General features: G+C 50.6%; 2 protein-coding genes across 3 annotated transcripts in view; both read left to right on the top strand.

Moving 5' to 3' along the window:
- Positions 1 to 7,123, top strand: part of mep1ba (meprin A subunit beta a) — a 32,881-nt gene extending 25,758 nt beyond the window's left edge. Inside the window, exons 13-16 of the mRNA XM_080193554.1 lie at positions 3,103 to 3,196; positions 3,464 to 3,553; positions 5,551 to 5,758; positions 6,278 to 7,123. Of these exons, the coding sequence (XP_080049680.1) occupies positions 3,103 to 3,196; positions 3,464 to 3,553; positions 5,551 to 5,758; positions 6,278 to 6,289 (404 nt within the window). The 3' untranslated portion in view covers positions 6,290 to 7,123. The remainder of the gene's footprint in view (positions 1 to 3,102; positions 3,197 to 3,463; positions 3,554 to 5,550; positions 5,759 to 6,277) is intronic.
- Positions 7,124 to 10,257: 3,134 nt separating this feature from the next.
- The window catches only part of LOC145346872 (protein LYRIC-like), a 72,858-nt gene continuing 66,538 nt past the window's right edge, over positions 10,258 to 16,577 (top strand). The window contains exon 1 of one of the 2 annotated variants that reach the window (XM_080194733.1): positions 10,258 to 10,898. In XM_080194733.1, coding sequence (XP_080050859.1) covers positions 10,500 to 10,898 — 399 coding nt within the window. In that variant the 5' untranslated portion in view covers positions 10,258 to 10,499. The remainder of the gene's footprint in view (positions 10,899 to 16,577) is intronic. The other variant, XM_080194732.1, reaches the window with a different exon arrangement.

The raw sequence follows: 16,577 nt of genomic DNA, 5'->3' as shown, positions 1-16,577 counted from the left end.
ACCAAACACAATCTCACCCAGGCCCAACCCCCATATCCCTACATATTATACCCACTAATCCCACTACCCTGGACAACTAACGGGCAATTTCTTAGCACGGCCAATCAACCTAACCCACACATCTTTGGACTGTGGGAGGAAACCAGAGTACCTGGAGGAAACCCACGCAGACATGAGGAGAATGTGCAAACTCCACACAGACAGTGACCCGAGCTGGGTATCAAACCCAGGACCCTGGTGCTGTGAAGCAGCAGCGCTACCCTTTCTGCAGAATAACCATCTGAGTTTTATAGACCCCCATCACAAGTGAAGGCATCTTCATTGTATCTATCCTTCAAACTCCTTCCAGAGGCTTTAGGTTATCTGTCAGCCTAATCATTTCCAGAGAAAAGGACCCCAGGGCATTCAGTCTTTCTAGACTGTTATAACCTCTTGGCTTGAGAGTATGTTAGTTATGCACCTTCTCAAAGAATATGAGTAACTGTCCATTCTCCAAGAACTCTCCATTCGCCTGATGTAGGGACAAACCCCGAAAGCTTGTGAGTTTACTATCAAATAAATCGGTTGGACTTAAACCTGGTGTTGTCAGACTTCTTACTGCGTTTACCCCAGTCCAACGCCGGCATCTCTGTCTTAAATATTGCCAAGTGCCATAATTCAAGAAAAAAATTATTTCACAGCATGTGGGTGTTGCTGACTGGCGAGCACTTATCGCCCATCTCCAGTTGCCCCTTGAGAAGGTGGCAGTGAGCTTCCTTCTTGCAGTCCACGTGGTGTAGGTACACCCACAGTGCTGTTAGGGAGTGCCAGGATTTTGACCCAGCGACAGTGAAGGAACGGCGATATATTTCTGAGTCAGGGTGGTGAGTGGCTTGGGAGGGGAACTTGCAGGTGGTGGTGTTCCCAGGTATCTGCTGCCGTTGTCCTTCTAGATGGTAACGGTCGTGGGTTTGGAAGTTGGTGTCCACGGAGCCTTGGTGAGTTTCTGCTTATAGCACACAGAACCGGTACAGAGTTCATTTATAAAGGGAAGAAGAATTAAAGTAAATGTATAAATACCTTTGTCACATCTGGGATCAAATTTCCAGGTCAGTCCATGTTGGAATTCATCCATTTTAATGAACGGGTTTGCATAACTCATTAAAAATGTTTTCCATTAAGTAGATACATTTATTGTGACTCTGGTTAATAAATAACCGTCATGTTGAAGTGCATGGTGATAAAGTCAAACATTGCTGAACTCTGCAAGATGTAAATTACAACAGAATTCAGGTGAAATGTTGGAAGGAATCAGTAACGCACGGTATTGAAGTGAAATTGTGTTGGATCGGATGCGAAGGGTGAGATTTTCCTGTCCCGCCCGCTACAATTCCCGTGGAACGTACGAAGGTCCATTGAGCTCGGGTGGGATTTTCTGGGTCTTTGGGCGAGTGCGGACGGGAGGTCCCACCCAAAAGTTCTGACTGCGCGTAGCTTGGCAGAACTTCATTCTGGCAAAGGCCAAGGGCCTGAAATGTCAGCCCGCCGATAGCTTTGGAGGCAGAGAGTCTGTAAAAATGCACTGCTTACCCTCCTGACACGCCTCCCCACCACCCCCCCCACCCCCACCACAACGTCATCAATGGCAGGGGGAAGGGGTGGCCTGTCCCGTCCACCCCATGGCGCCCAACGTTGTGGCCTTTAAACAGCTAATTAATGGCCTTAAGGACCTCACCCTGCTGGGATTTAACCAGTGGTGGGAGAGGCCTACACCAAAAATCCAGTTCAGCACCTGGGTGACTGCCGAGGGGAGGGTGGGAAGGCTCCTTACCAGACTGTCTAGGATCATCGCAGAGCTCCACCTCAGGATAGTCTCCTGAATGCAGTTCCAGTCCAAAACTGGTCTGGCTGCCGCCTCCCGCCTCCCACCCCCCCCCCCCCCACCACACGGCCTGATTAAACCCACCAAAGGAAGGGTGGGCTCACTCCCAACCTTTACGTCGGAGATGGAGAGGGAGTGGTAAGAGACCCCACTAACTCTGTTTCTCTTCTCCTGACCTGCTGAGCACATCCGGCATTTCAGAGCGTCGAGAGCTTTACAGCACAATAGGAGGCCCTTCTGCCCATCATGTCTGTGCTGGCCATCAAACACCTATCTATTCCAATCCCATTTTCCCGCACTTTGTCTGTAGCCTTGTACCTAGGGGCATTTCAGGTGCTCATCTAAGTGCTTCTTGAACGTTGTCAGGGCTCCTGCCTCTACCCCCCTTTCAGACAGTGAGTTCCACCTTCCCACTATCCTCTGGGTGAAAAGATTTTTCCTCAAATCCCCTCCTAAATCTCCTGCCCCATCCCTGAAATCTATCCCCCTTGTTATGAAATCTTATGCTAAGAGGAAAGGTTTCTTCCTATCTATCCAACCTGTGTCCCTCGTAATTCTGCACACTTCAATCAGGTCACACGGAATACGACAGTGCAGAAGAGGCCCTTCGGCCCATCGAGTCTGCACTGACGCATGACCTGCCCACCTAATCCCACTTGCCAGCACTTGGCCCGTAGCCCTGAATGTTATGGCGTGCCAAGTGCTCATCTAGATTCTTTTTAAGGATGTGAGGCATCCTGCCTCCGCCACCCTTCCTCAGCCTTCTCTGCTTCAAGGAAAATAACCCCAACCTAACCGGCCTTTCTGCGTAGCTGAAACACTCCAGACCCGGCGACATCCTGGCGAATCTCCTCTGCATTCTCTCTAGTGCAGTCACATCCTCCCTATAACGTGGTGACCAGAACTGCAGAGAGTGCTCCAGCTGTGGCCTAACGAGCATTTTATACAGCTCCATTATAACCTCCTTCATAACTCAATGGGAGGAATTTTCCCACCCCCCCCCCCAGCTCACCACGGGAATCGTAGCGGGCGGGGAGACGGATCACGTAAAGGTCCATCAACCTTGGTCGGGATTTTCCTGTTTTGGAGCGAACGCAGTAGGAAAGTGTTGGCGTAGTTCTTGGCCAATAAAGGCAAAGTAAACCAAACTTTCTGGCCTAATTTCAGGTTTCCACCATCCATATTATTTTGCTTAACATAGTGCTGTGATTTGACACATATATGGTGCATTGTTCTTTCAGATGTATCTCATCTCGTTGGACCTCAACCTACACCATCGAGACCCACGCCCATCTCTACGACCACCTCTTCGCCCATCTCTACGTCCACCTCTTCGTCCACCTCTACACCTACCTCTACGCCCACCTCTACGTCCACCTCTTCGCCTACCTCTTCGCCCATCTCTACGTCCACCTCTTCGTCCACCTCTACGCCTACCTCTTCGCCCATCTCTACGTCCACCTCTTCGTCCACCTCTACGCCTACCTCTTCGCCCATCTCTACGTCCACCTCTTTGCCCATCTCTACGTCCATCTCTACGTCCACCTCTTCGCCCACCTCTACGTCCACCTCTATGCCCACTGCCAGCAGTGCCACTGGCAGCACAGTCACTGATGCCGCAGGATCATGCATTAACTTTCAATGTCAAAATGAGGGTGTCTGCATTATAAGTGCGGGAGAGCCAGCGTGCAGGTAATGTTATTCTGTTATCGTTTCCACACTAAACGGAGTATTAAAAGCTCGCACGTTCCTCGAGAGAGAACTTTTATATACATACATAGAACCTTTCACAACCTCAGACCATTTAACAGCCAGTGATGAGCCAAGCGTATACACTGTAGGAAATTCAACAGCCTATTTGTGCACAGCAGGCTCCCACAAGCAGCAATGTGATCAATAATCAGATAACCTGCTTTTTGCGGCGTTGATTGAGGGATGAGTATCAGCCCGGGCACCCGAGGCAAACTCCTCTGGTCTTCTCCGAATGGTGACCTCTCGTTCTCCTGAGGGGCCCCCAGGCGGGGTCTTCCTTTGATGTTTTGTACAGAAGACTGCACTTCCTTCAGTGCTGCACAAGGGGGCGGGATTTTCCCCATCAATGTGGTGGTGAACAAGAAGGTGCTGAGGGGACGGCTCCCAAACACATTCCCACCGCTGGAGATAAGAACATAAGAACATAAGAAATAGGAGCAGGAGTAGGCCATCTAGCCCTTCGAGCCTGCCCCGCCATTCAATAAGATCATGGCTGATCTGTCGTGGCTCAGTTCCACTTTCCTGCCCTCTCCCCATAACCCTTAATCCCCTCTCTTATCAAGAACCCATCAACCCGCTTCTTAAAAATATTTAGCGAGGCAGCCTCCACCACTTCAACAGGCAGAGAATTCCAGAGATTCACCACCCTTTGAGTGAAGAAGTTCCTCCTCAACTCCGTTCTAAACCGCCCACCCTTTATCTTGAGGCTGTGCCCCCTAGTCCTACTATCCTTTCTGAGCGGGAAGAGTCTCTCCACCTCTATCCTATCCATCCCATTCATCATCTTATACGTCTCAATGAGATCTCCCCTCATTCTTCTCAACTGTAACGAGTACAAGATGATTCCAAAAGATGGGATTGGAAGATATTCGTCTGCGTGGAGGCGGACAGCTTTGTTGGTAGCTGAGGCCCCCAACTGGGGTCACTTTTGGGGCATTTAACAGCACTTTGTGACAGGTGGATTACCCCCCCCCCCCCCCGATCCTCACTGACTGCTCCCAGCAAGCTGGGGGACCAGCAGAGGCAGAAGTCTCATGTTGCAAAGAGGGGCCTACACGAGGCCTGGATCGAGCCAATGGATGGGTTTTCCTTCACTCCCATTCACCTACCAGAAGGGTTGTCCTCAGGGTGCAGTGCCTCACTGCTCCTCAGCCTCCCCCAGCAGCCCCTACCTCTCCCATTGGGGCTACAGAGCTGCCAGTCCTCTAAATAGACCTGTGGCAGCGGAAGGCAGTTTTGGTCTCCTTACTTGAGAGAGGATGGACTGGCACTGGAGGGGGTGCAGAGGAGATTCACTAGGTTGATTCTGGAGTTGAGAGGATTGGCTTATGAGGAGAGACTGAGTAGACTGGGGCTACACTCATCGGAATTCAGAAGAATGAGGGGAGATCTTACATAAACATATCAGAAGGGAATCAATAAGGTAGAAGCAGAGAAGTTGTTTCCACTGGCAGGTGAAACTAGGACTTGGGGGCATGGCCTCAAAATAAGGGGAAGCAGATTTAGCTCTGAGTTCATACAAAGGATTGTGAATCTGTGGAATTCCTTGCCCAGTGAAGCAGTTGAGGATACCTCATTGAATGTTTTTAGGGCAAGGATAGATTTTTGAACAGTAGAGGAATTAAGGGATATGATGAGCGGGCGGGTAAGTGGAGTCCACGAGAAGATCAGCCATGATTTTACTGAATGGATGAGCAGGCTCGAGGGGCCAGATGGCCGACTCCTGTTCCTAGTTCTTACGTAAGGCCATCTGCCATTATGAATGGCCTGTGTCTGTGCTGGAAGGCTCCATGGGACCCTGAAGGAGACTTCAGGTGCATTCATTCGACATTACTCAAAGCGAAGAGACTTCTTCCTCCCTCACCAGTGCGTGCATCGGCCTATCAGAGTGTCTGTGTGCTTCATTGGCTGAGATGTTGTCTGCCATCATTTTACAGATGTCCAACAGGCGAGGATTGGTGGTACACGGGCAAACACTGCGAGACACTTAGCAAACAGGAAGACACTGCTGTCATTGCAGCAGCCTCATCAATCGCTGTGTTCCTGGTCATGCTGATCATCACATTGCTCAGTGTATATTGCCTAAAACGAAAATACAAGAAGATGGACGAGAACAATCCGGGGCAACAGATGAAAATAACCAACGTAAGTGTTCGAAATCACAGTGCAGCTATACAAAACCTTGGTTAGGCCACATTTGGAGTATTGTGTTGCAATCTATCTCAGCCTTGGACATACTTGAAGACCCAGTCCCTCTGTGGCCTCAGGGCGGCACGCTGGTCAGCACTGCTGCCTCACAGCACCAGGGACCCAGTTTCCATTCCCAGCTCGGGTCACCGTCTGTGCGGAGTCTGCACATCCTCCCCCGTGTCTGCGTGGGTTCCGTCCGGGTGCTCCGGTTTCCTCCCACAGTCCAAAGATGTGCGGGTTAGGTGGATTGGCCGTGCTTTTAAATTGCCCCTTAGCGTCAGGGGGACTGGCCGGGGTATACGCATGGCGTTATGGGGATAGGGGCTGGGTGGGATTGTGGTCAGTGGAGATGCAACGGGCCGAATGGCCCCCTTCCGTGCTGTAAAATTCAATGATCCTATGAAGAGATTGCTGCATTTCCAATAGGTCTACTCAGAGATGATTTCTGATTCTAAGCTAATTGTCTTTACACAGACTGCACTGTGAAGGAGCTGGTGAGTGTTTCGAGGCAGAGGGAAGACACAGGAAAACTGGCGGGACAGCGGCACAGAGTAATTCGCAATCAATTAGTGAACGGTGATTTTGGCTGAAAAACATTGTCTTGAAAATTGTGTGAAGGTGAATCCTATCGTTTGATGGTTGTGAGGGACGACCAAATATTCACCAATGCAATAAGAACCATAAAAATAAGGGAGCAATAACGCACGAAATAGCAGCAGGAGGCAGCCCCTCGAACCTGCTCCACCATTCAGTAAGATCATGGCTGATCTGACTATAACCCCAATCCCATATTCCTGCCTACCCACCTTCCGATAACCTTTACCCCCTCCTTAATCAAGAATCCACCTTACTCCGCTTTAAATATATGCAAAGACTCTGCTTCCACCATGTTTTCAGGAAGAGAGCTCCTGAGATTTGGAGAGGACGAATCTCTCCTCATCTCCGTCTTAAATGGGTGACCTCTTATTTTTCAACAGTTCCTTGGCTCGGACTGGGCAAGAAGATAGCAAGTTTCACACTCCAGTTTGAGGCGTTGTACTAATTCACAGAATCCTACAGTGCAGACGAGGCCCTTCGGCCCATCGTGTCTGTACTGATGCATGAAAGGTCCTGACCTACCCACCTAATCCCACTTGCCATAGCCCTGAATGTTATGATGTGCCAAGTGCTCATCCAGGTATCCCGCCTCCATCACCCTCCCAGTCAGCACATTCCAGACCCTCACCACCCTCTTGGGTAAAAAAGCTTTTCCTCAAATTCCCCCTAAACCTCCCACCCCTCACTTTTTAACTTGTGTCCCCTCGTAACTGACCCTTCAACTCAGGGGAACCGCTGCTCCCTAGCCACCCTGTCCTCATAATCTTGAACACCTCAGTCGTAATCAACATTCTTTCTGGTTGTATCACAGCTTGGTATGGCTCCTGCTCTTCCCTAGACCCCAAGAACTACAAGACATCGTGAATGTAGCCCCATCCATCACTCGAACCAGCCTCCCATCCATTGACTCTGTCTACACTTCCCGCTGCCTCAGCAAAGCAGCCAGTATAATTAAGGACCCCACGCACCCCAGACATTCTTTCTTCCATCTTCTGTCAGGAAAAACATACAAAAGTTTGAGGTCTCATACCAACCGACTCAAGAACAGCTTCTTCCCTGCTGCTATCAGATTTTTGAGTGGGCTTACCTTGCATTAAGTTGATCTTTCTCTACACCCTAGCTATGACTGTAACACCACATTCTGCGCTCTCTCATTTCGTTCTTTATGAACGGGATGCTTTGTCCGTATAACACGCAAGAAATAATACTTTTCACTGTATGTTAACACATGCGACAATAATAAATCAAATCAAATCAAAAGGTCTTCTCTGCTCCAGAGAAAACAACGCAAGTCTATTCAATCTCTCATTATAACTTCACTGTTCCATCCCAGGCAGCATCCTGGTGAATCTCCTCTGCACCCCCTCTAGGGCATTCAGATCCTTCCTATAATGTGGCGATGGGAACGGCACACAGTGCTCCAGCTGTGGCCTCACCAAAGTTCTATACAACGCCACCATGACCTCTCTGCTTTTGTAATCCATGCCCCAATTGTTAAAGACGACTGGGCCATATGCCTTTCTCATCACCCTATAAACCTGCCTTTCCGCCTTCAGAGATCTATGGACAAACATACCAAGGTCCCTTTGTTCTTCAGAAGTTCCCAGTGTCAGATCTTTCATTGTATACTTCCTTGTCAAATTACCTAATGGTGCCCCTTTACATGACCAAAGGGCACTGTTGAAGATTGTTGAAGAACATCAACAATGATATTTACAGTGATTCTCAACACATGATGAATTTTGAGTAAGAATGCAATTACTGTAGAAATACTATCATTGTCTGTAAACGGTCTTCACTGAAACTTAATTAAACAAACAATCCCCTCAAAATTAAGTCACGTGTCGACCATGATTCATTTACATGAGCTCACCGCAAGGAGGGTGCCAGGGAATCTGTGGACGGGATTTTCCGGCCTCGCTCATCCCAAAACCGTAAAATCCTGCCCGAGGTCAACGGACCTTCCCATTATCTGCTCCTCGTCCGCTCAGATTTCTGTGGTGGGTGGGGCGGTAACATTACGGCGCGTGCATCTGTCTGCCCCTCGCCTACTCCCAGGGTGGGCGCGGTGGTAGAATTCCGGTGCCTATCTCTGATGTTGATGATAGGTAGGTTTTGAAAGTTCAACTAATTAAGTCCCTGCTGAGTGTGGGTCAGAGCTCAAATGCGGCTCGGTGGCACAGTGGTTGGTACTGCTGTCTCACAGCACCAGGGAACCAGGCTCGATTCCCAATTGGGTCACTGTCTGTGCAGAGTTGCACATTCTTCCCGTGTCTGCGTGGGTTTCCTCTGGGTGCTCCAGTTTCCTCCCACAGTCTGAAAGACGTGCTGGTTAGGTACATTGGCCGTGCTAAATTCTACTTTGGTGTACCCGAGCAGGCGCCTGAGTGCGGCCTCTTTTAAGGTCAAACCAAATAAACAAACTCAAATCAAGTTAGGACAAAGTAGAAGGGGCAGCTCCCCAAAAGGAAGGGGAACAGCCCGGACAAAATCAAAGTACAATGGAAACTTAAAAACTTCAAATTAAAATGTGATGATTGGGGTCAATAATGGACCCCAGCCCCTGCGGTGCCCAACGAGCGCGGAATGGGTCAACTGCGCCCACGGACACCACATGCTCCCTCTCCAGGGACACCTGGCTGCGAACTTAGCTGCGGTCAACGGGCAGAGAGGGCACCTGAGTGTGGGAACTAGGGGATTTTCATAGTAACTTCACTGCAGTGTTAATGTAAGCCTACTTGTGACGAATGAACTTAAAAAGACTCTAAAATACACTACTTCTCCATCCATCCCAGAAGAAAGACAAACTTAGCCCTACCTAGTGCTGATTGTGCTATGCAGCTACGAAGCGCCCCCTGGTGGTGGATGCAAAGAAAGGGCTCAAGAGCGCCAACAGTGTCCGGAGGTGTCTATTGCAGGTCTGAAGGGCACATATGGCTCCCCTAGCGGCTGGAGGAGTACAAAATGATAATCCAGTGGCAGTGACCCTGGCAGTGCAATTTGTGGGATAACGGTTTAAGTTTGCCCGTTCCCTGTGGTAGCGCCTTGAGCAAAGGACTCGCAAGCAGCACTATTCTCCCGCGAGGGATCTCCAGTTTCAGCGCCACCTGCGGTGGGAGGAATCCCCGACAGAAGCCGCGTGGCCCCAGATTTCCTTCGGCGGCAGGGCCGCCCACGGTGGGAGGAACGACCGGCAGGAGAAGGTGACGGGTTCACTAGCGGGCAGCCTCCACTCTCAGCGCCACCCGTGGTGGGAGGAACGCCCGGCAGGAGGCGGCAGTGGATTCTGTAGGAAGCAACCTCTGGCAGCGCCACTGGCGGCAGAGTAATGCCTGGCAGGATGAGGAGGAGGCGGGCTCACTAGCGGCCAGCCTCCACTTGCAGCGCCACCCGCGATGGGAGGACTGCCCGGCGGGAGGAGGCGGGCAGCTTCCTATCGCAGTGCCACCCGTGGTGGGAGGAGTGGCCGGTGACAGCAAGAGGAGGAAGCGAGTCCACTCGTAGCGCCACCCATGGAGGGAGGACTAGGCGGCGGGAGTTGAAGGAGAAGGAGGAAGAGGCGGATCTATTAGTGGGCAGCTTGCACTCGCAGCGCCATCCGCAGTGGGAGGACGGGGCGGCGGGAGCAGGAGGCGGATCCACTGGCGGGCAGCCTTCAGTCGCAGCGCCACCCGCGGTGGGAGGACTAGGCGGGAGTAGGAGGCGGATCCACTCGCGGGCAGCCTTCAGTCGCAGCGCCACCCGCGGTGGGAGGACTGGGCGGCGGATCCACCAGCGGGCAGCCTTCAGTCGCAGCGCCACCCGCGGTGGGAGGACTGGGCGGCGGGAGTCGGAGGCGGATCCACTAGCCGGCGGCCTCCAGTCGCAGCGCCGCCCGCGGTGGGAGGAGGTTTATCCTGGGGCGGGTGTGGAGGCCCTGCTTGTCGCGCCGGGGTTGAGTTCAGTGCCGGAGCGGCTGCTTGGATGAACTGAGTGGAGGAAGGAGCCCGGGGGCCGGTGGAAGTCAGCAGCTGTCGCCGCCGTGGGCCGGCTTGGCTGGGCCATGTTGAAGCCTGTGTAGCGGGGCCCTGGGCTGCGAGAGACACACTGACCGAGTGAGATGGCGGGGAGCTGGCGCGCCGCGCTGGCCGAGCAGACCGAGCTGCTGCTGGGGCGGCTGGAGGAGGGAGTGTGGGCTGGCCTGGGCCTCCTGCGGAGCGGCCTGGGCACCGACCTGGGCCTGGAGCCGTGGCTGAAGCGGCAGCCCCCCGGCTCGGCCGGCCTGGGCGCCCTGCTGTTGCTGCTGTTTCTGCTGCCGCCCGTGCTGTGGGCCCTGGGCCGCCGCCTGCTCTGCCCCGGCAAGCGGCCCGGCTTCCCCCAGCAGCAGCAGCAGGCCGGGCCCGGGGGCCGCAGGAGCGGCAGCGGCGGAGCCAGGAACCGGGAGAAAACCCCGGCGGCGGATGTCCAGCAGCGGCTGGAGGAGCAGCGCAGGAGGAGCAAGAGGAGGGAGAAGCCAAAGGTGAGAGAGAATTACCCCCCCCCCAAACCCCCCCTCAATCACTGCCCCCCCTCAAAACCCCCCCTCAATCACTGCCCCCCCAAAACCCCCCTCAATCACTGCCCCCCCAAAACCCCCCTCAATCACTGCCCCCCCAAAACCCCCCCAATCGCTGCCCCCCCAAAAACCCCCCTCAATCACTGCCCCCCCAAAACCCCCCTCATTCACTGCACCCCCCCCAAAACCCCTTCTCAATCATTGCCCCCCTCAATCACTGCCCCCCCAAAACCCCCCCCTCAATCACTGCCCCCCCAAAACCCCCCCCATTCACTGCGCCCCCCCCCAAAACCCCCCTCAATCATTGCCCCTCTCAAAACCCCCCTCAATCACTGCCCCCCCCAAAACCCCCTCTCAATCACTGCCCCCCCAAAACCCCCCCTCAATCACTGTCCCCCCCAAAACCCCCCCTCAATCACTGCCCCCCCAAAACCCCCCCTCAATCACTGCCCCCCCCCAAACCCCCCTCAATCACTGCCCCCCCCAAACCCCCCTCAATCACTGCCCCCCCCAAACCCCCCTCAATCACTGCCCCCCCAAAAACCCCCCTCAATCACTGCCCCCCCAAAAACCCCCCTCAATCACTGCCCCCCCAAAAACCCCCCTCAATCACTGCCCCCCCAAAAACCCCCCTCAATCACTGCCCTACCAAAAAACCCCCTCCACTCCTGCACCCCAAAACCCCCCTCAATCCCTACCCCCAAAACCTCCTCTCACCACACGCACAGCCCCCCCCCCGCCAAAAAGTCCATGGATATGCCCGTGACCCATTCAAATTAAATACCCTGCACCAACAGAATCCCCCTTTTATCTGATTACCCCCCCATACGCGCTTAAGCGGAATATGCCCTGTGCCCCTCCCAATCCCCCTCCCAAACAAAATGCAGCCTGTGCCCTCTGAATTGGAATAATCTTCCGCACTCGTTAAAATTTACAACCCCTTGCTTAATAATTCCAATGAACCCACACAACCCTCCTCTGACTCTTTTCATTGTTATCCTCTGTGCCCATCCCAAACCCGTTATCGCTCACAACTGCCAACACTGACCCCCCGCCTTCTGCTGAATAACCTCTCTGTACCCATGTCACCCTGAATCCCCTGTCATCTACATCCTCTTAACCCCTTGGAATGCTCCCAGAGTTCACTCTTAATCCCTGAACCCTTTAAACCAAATAATCTCCCTATACGTCTTATTCTCCGGAACCCACCCACCACCCTCTGAAGTCATATTTAATAAATCCCTTGTATCCATCTGATCCCTTTAAGTTAATAATTCTTGCTCTAAACACCATACATTTCACAACTGCCTGTATCCACCCTGAAACCTTAAAATGAGTTATCCTGTACCTAGCTCTGACTGAAGTCCTTACAGTTACCAATGCCTGAACCCCTTTTCTGCCTTGATTTTATTCCAGATTAGGCTGGCATATTAAATTTAATGTTCGTCACTCCCCCATTGAAGGGTACTTTAACTGTTGAATTTCGGAGGCTGAAGCTTTTCTGTTTGTCATTCCTCCTTTTTGTCCCCCCCCCACCCCCCCAGCACATTCCATGGTGACAGGACTGCATTGGGAAGTTATGTTTGCCAGCTGGTAAAATTTGAAGCGGGGGGTTGGGGGGGTAGTTGTTGTTGTCCATGTGTTCTAAAGTGTTATTAAGGAATCTAAAGTAGACGATCTTCGTAGCCTGTTTCACGCACAGCCCCATTCAGGCCTTCTCGGCAAGGCATGAGAGCAGTGTGGTTAGGATGAGATCCAAGAGCAGTATGTGTGATGTGGCAGTCCCAGAGAGAGAGAGAGGCAGCAAAAAAAAATCGTGGCATAGCTACGTTTATGGTGACAGATATGCTGTGGTTATTTCACGAAATTGTGCCGTCATGGACAAATTTATTGTAATGATACGTTAAATGGTTACTTCCGTCTCGATGTGGATTAGCTGAAGCGATTCGCTGAAGAACAGCTAAAGCGTGTGTCTTGGCTACAAATGGTTAGCCATAAACCTGTGTGTGTTGACTGAGCAAACAAAAATGTTTGCTTAGTATTTTGCTACTGAGAGTTGTTTTGTGGCAAGTTTTAGTCATATGTTAAAATGTCAGAAGGATCTCAGTGAAAGACTAAAAACCGTGCATTTTCTTAAACATCAACCAGATTTTTTTTTCCCTGCAAAATGCTGTTGGTGTACTGCGAGGCTACGATCTGAATTCCTCATTCAAAGTTTGGTTTGATGTTGCAAAGGGGTGACTGAGGCTGAAGCAGGCAGTTTGCAACCTTGTTGTCATGTTTGACCCCAAGCTGAGCTTCTGATAGGACAGCATGGTGGCACAGTGGTTAGCATTGCTGTCTCACAGCGCCAGGGACCCAGGTTCGATTCCCAGCTTGGGTCACTGTCTGTGTGGCGTTTGCACATTCTCCCACAGTCTGTGTGGGTTTCCTCCCACAGTCTGAAAGACGTGCTGGTGAGGTGCATTGCCCCGAATAGGTACCAGACTGTGGCGGCTAGGGGAATTTCACAGTAACTTCATTGCAGTGTTAATGTAGGCCTTACTTGTGACTAATAAATAAACTTTGTTCACTCATGGCGTCACTGAAACTGCCCCTTTCCATCTCCGTAACATGGTCAGGCTCCTGTTTGGAGCCCATCTACTCCTAAAACTCCCATCCATGTCTTGGTCACCTTTAGACTATTCCAAGACACATCTGGCTGGCCTCCTTCGTTCTCCCCTCTTTAACCTTGAGGTCGTCCAAAGCTTTGCCACCCATGTCCTCACTTGCACCCAGTCCAGTGTTCGCTGACCCACATTGCCTCTTGTGTTCAAATTCCTCAGTGACTTCACCATCCCAGTCCCTCTGGTCTCCTCCAGCTCCACAGCGCCAGGGACCTGGGTTCGATTCCCGGCTTGGGTCACTCCGTGTGGAGTTTGCATGTTCTCTCCTGGTGCTCCGGTTTCCTCCCACACTCCAAAGATGTGCATGTTAGATGGATTGGCCATGCTAAATTGTCCCTTAGTGTCAGGGGGATTAAAAGGATTAATATGTGGGGTTACAGGGATCGGGCCTGGGTGGGATCATTGTCGGTGCCGGCTCGATGGCCGAATGGCACTGTAGGATTCTACGAACCCTTTGCTGTCTGTGCCCTTGCAGTTCTGGTCTCTTGGGGGAAGCCCCTTCCCCCTTCAATTGCTCTGTCTTTAACAATCACGCCTTCAGTTGCCAAGACCCAAAGTTCTACAGTCCCCTGTCTACAGGTCTCTTCTGTCTCTCATCCTTTAAGCTGCTTCTTAAAACCTACTTCTTTGGTCATCTGACCTAATACCTCCTTACGTGTCTGGGTGTCAAATTTTGTTTGATTTTCTTCCTGCGAAACAACTTGGGATTTGACATTAAAGGTGCTATACAAATGTAAAACGCTGTTATAACATTTATTTTAATATCTTTGTGATGTCATTCACAAATTAGTAACAAGGGTCTGGTTGAAACAATAGGCTTTGTAAAGGCTGTTCAAGGAGCTGGGGGGGGAAAGATGGAGAATGTTTCAGAGGATATTTTCATGCTGGTGGGTGGGATGATCAGGACAACTGAAGGCTTGTCACCAAGAGTCAGGAGAACGCATGAGAGGCCAGAGACTGGGGCAGCGGTGAAGGAGAAGTGGTAGGATAAAGTAGGGGTATGAGGGATTTGGGCGACAAAACTGCAATGAGATATGTTGGAGTGCCAGTATAGTTCAGCTAAGACAGAACAAACAGAACCTGGTGTAGCACAGGATAAGGGTGGTTTTAAACAGATGTGAGCTTGGTGATGGAGGTGCTGAGGGCAAACGTAGACAGTGATGCTGAGGCAAATTTTGAGGGGTTTAAAACTATCCTTTTCCATCTTTGTAACACGCCTGGACCCCATCTACTCCTGAAACTCTCACCTGTGTCTGTCTGAATAGTGGCTTAATCAGTCTGGAGAAGGAAGTGAGATTGGTAACAAGGGAGCAGGATTAATAGTACGAAGTCAAAATAATGACCTTGGCTTTCAGAACGTATTCAAAAATTTGCTTTTTTTTTAAAAAAATGCATACTATGTAGATGTTATAGCAGTGGAATATACATGGCGCTATCTGGGTTTTGTGTTACAGACATGACCCAGAGGGTTTGATAACTTGATAATGTCACTGCTGACAGTTTAAGATGCCTGGTGTGTTATTCCATTGTAGTTATATTTTAAGACCCTTTGAAAAGTACTTTACTCAAACATCTATTATCCCGAGGCATGTTTATTCAATAGCTGGTGATGCAGTCAGTACCAAGATCAAATGAGAGGTGTAATGGTGGCAGGCATACAATGATTTTCTTGTACTTTTTGAAGGTAGTGTGTGTGTGTGTGTGTGTGTGTGCGCGGTGGAGGCGGGGGGGGGGTGGAAAAAAGAGAAAGAGAGGAATACTCAAGAGTAAAGTTCAGAAATTGAAACATCACGTCCACAATCTGGTACATTGTGAACGCTCTTGTTTGCTAACCATTGTTAAATTGTATCTTAACTGTTAAATTTTAAAAGTAACTTTTTGCACGTTATAAGATTTTCAAGAATAAAGTTGTATTTTTGGTTCGCTGCTCAGAAGATCCCCATTTGCTGAAGGATTGTGTTGCTGCAGCCTTGAGAGGAATTGTGTCCTTCATCAAATGATAGTGGGGAGAATCTGCAGTTCAGTCTTTCTGCCGGTTTCCATTTGAGAATTCGAAGGATGGTCAATTCAATTTTTTTCCTTTTTTTGCAAAGGCTGTCTGTCCTTTCCCGAACATTATTATATACTGCGGCGCTGCAGCAAAATCTCGCTGGTAACTCTGCACCATCTGACCTGTTGCTTTGCCTTCACCCTGCGCAACCCAACAAAAGGCCACTGTAACTACACAACTGCCAGCACACTGTGGGCGCACTGAGGAAATCTTTTTTCACTGGTGTGACATAGAGCTGGATTTTGTTTTGCAGTTTCCTTCAGTGGCCCTGTTTCTCTGTGCAGCCTTTTACTGTCTATAACGTTGCCTGTTATCCTGTTACATTCCGAAAATCAGGATGGTCGATTTTGATTTTGTCCACCAGTGTGCTCAGACAGTGGAGCGAGGGAGGCCATATTTAATTGTATTACACTGAGGGAGTATAACATTTAGTTCCTTTCACTTTACTTTTTAGATGAATACTGCCACAGCAGGATTGCGGGTGGATGATTTGGCATAGTGATAGTTGGTATGCCCTTATAAGTCCTTGTTGTGGCTGAGGAAAGTCCCTCGTTGGAACAGTTGAGGTCACATTTCCCTTTTGTACTTTTGTTATCTTGGAAATAGGGAATCCTTGCTTGCTTCCTGAGAAATTACTGACAGATCATATAACTTGGAAAGGGCTGGGCCTCTTTTTTATCATTGGTGTTGTTGAAGTGGGGGAATTATGTTCTGCACACATGGACATAGATGATTTATCCTTGTCAGTCTGATCTCCTATTTTGGTTTGGCTGTGGGAACAGCCGTTGCTTGGTTCATGAAATAAGGGTGAACGTATTATCCGGATGTTGGGGTTTCTCTGATTGGGGGAGGGGGTGGGTTGAATCTCATTGATAGTGGGGTCTAAGTGTTCCTTTTGGGGTGCCTACAGATAGGGATAGTTTCCTT

This window comes from Carcharhinus amblyrhynchos, chromosome 8 (genome assembly GCF_965287045.1).
Source record: "Carcharhinus amblyrhynchos chromosome 8, sCarAmb.v2.hapA, whole genome shotgun sequence".
Classification (NCBI taxonomy): domain Eukaryota; kingdom Metazoa; phylum Chordata; class Chondrichthyes; order Carcharhiniformes; family Carcharhinidae; genus Carcharhinus; species Carcharhinus amblyrhynchos.
Note: the sequence above shows the minus strand (reverse complement) of the source record. Positions and strands in the feature narration are given on the sequence as shown.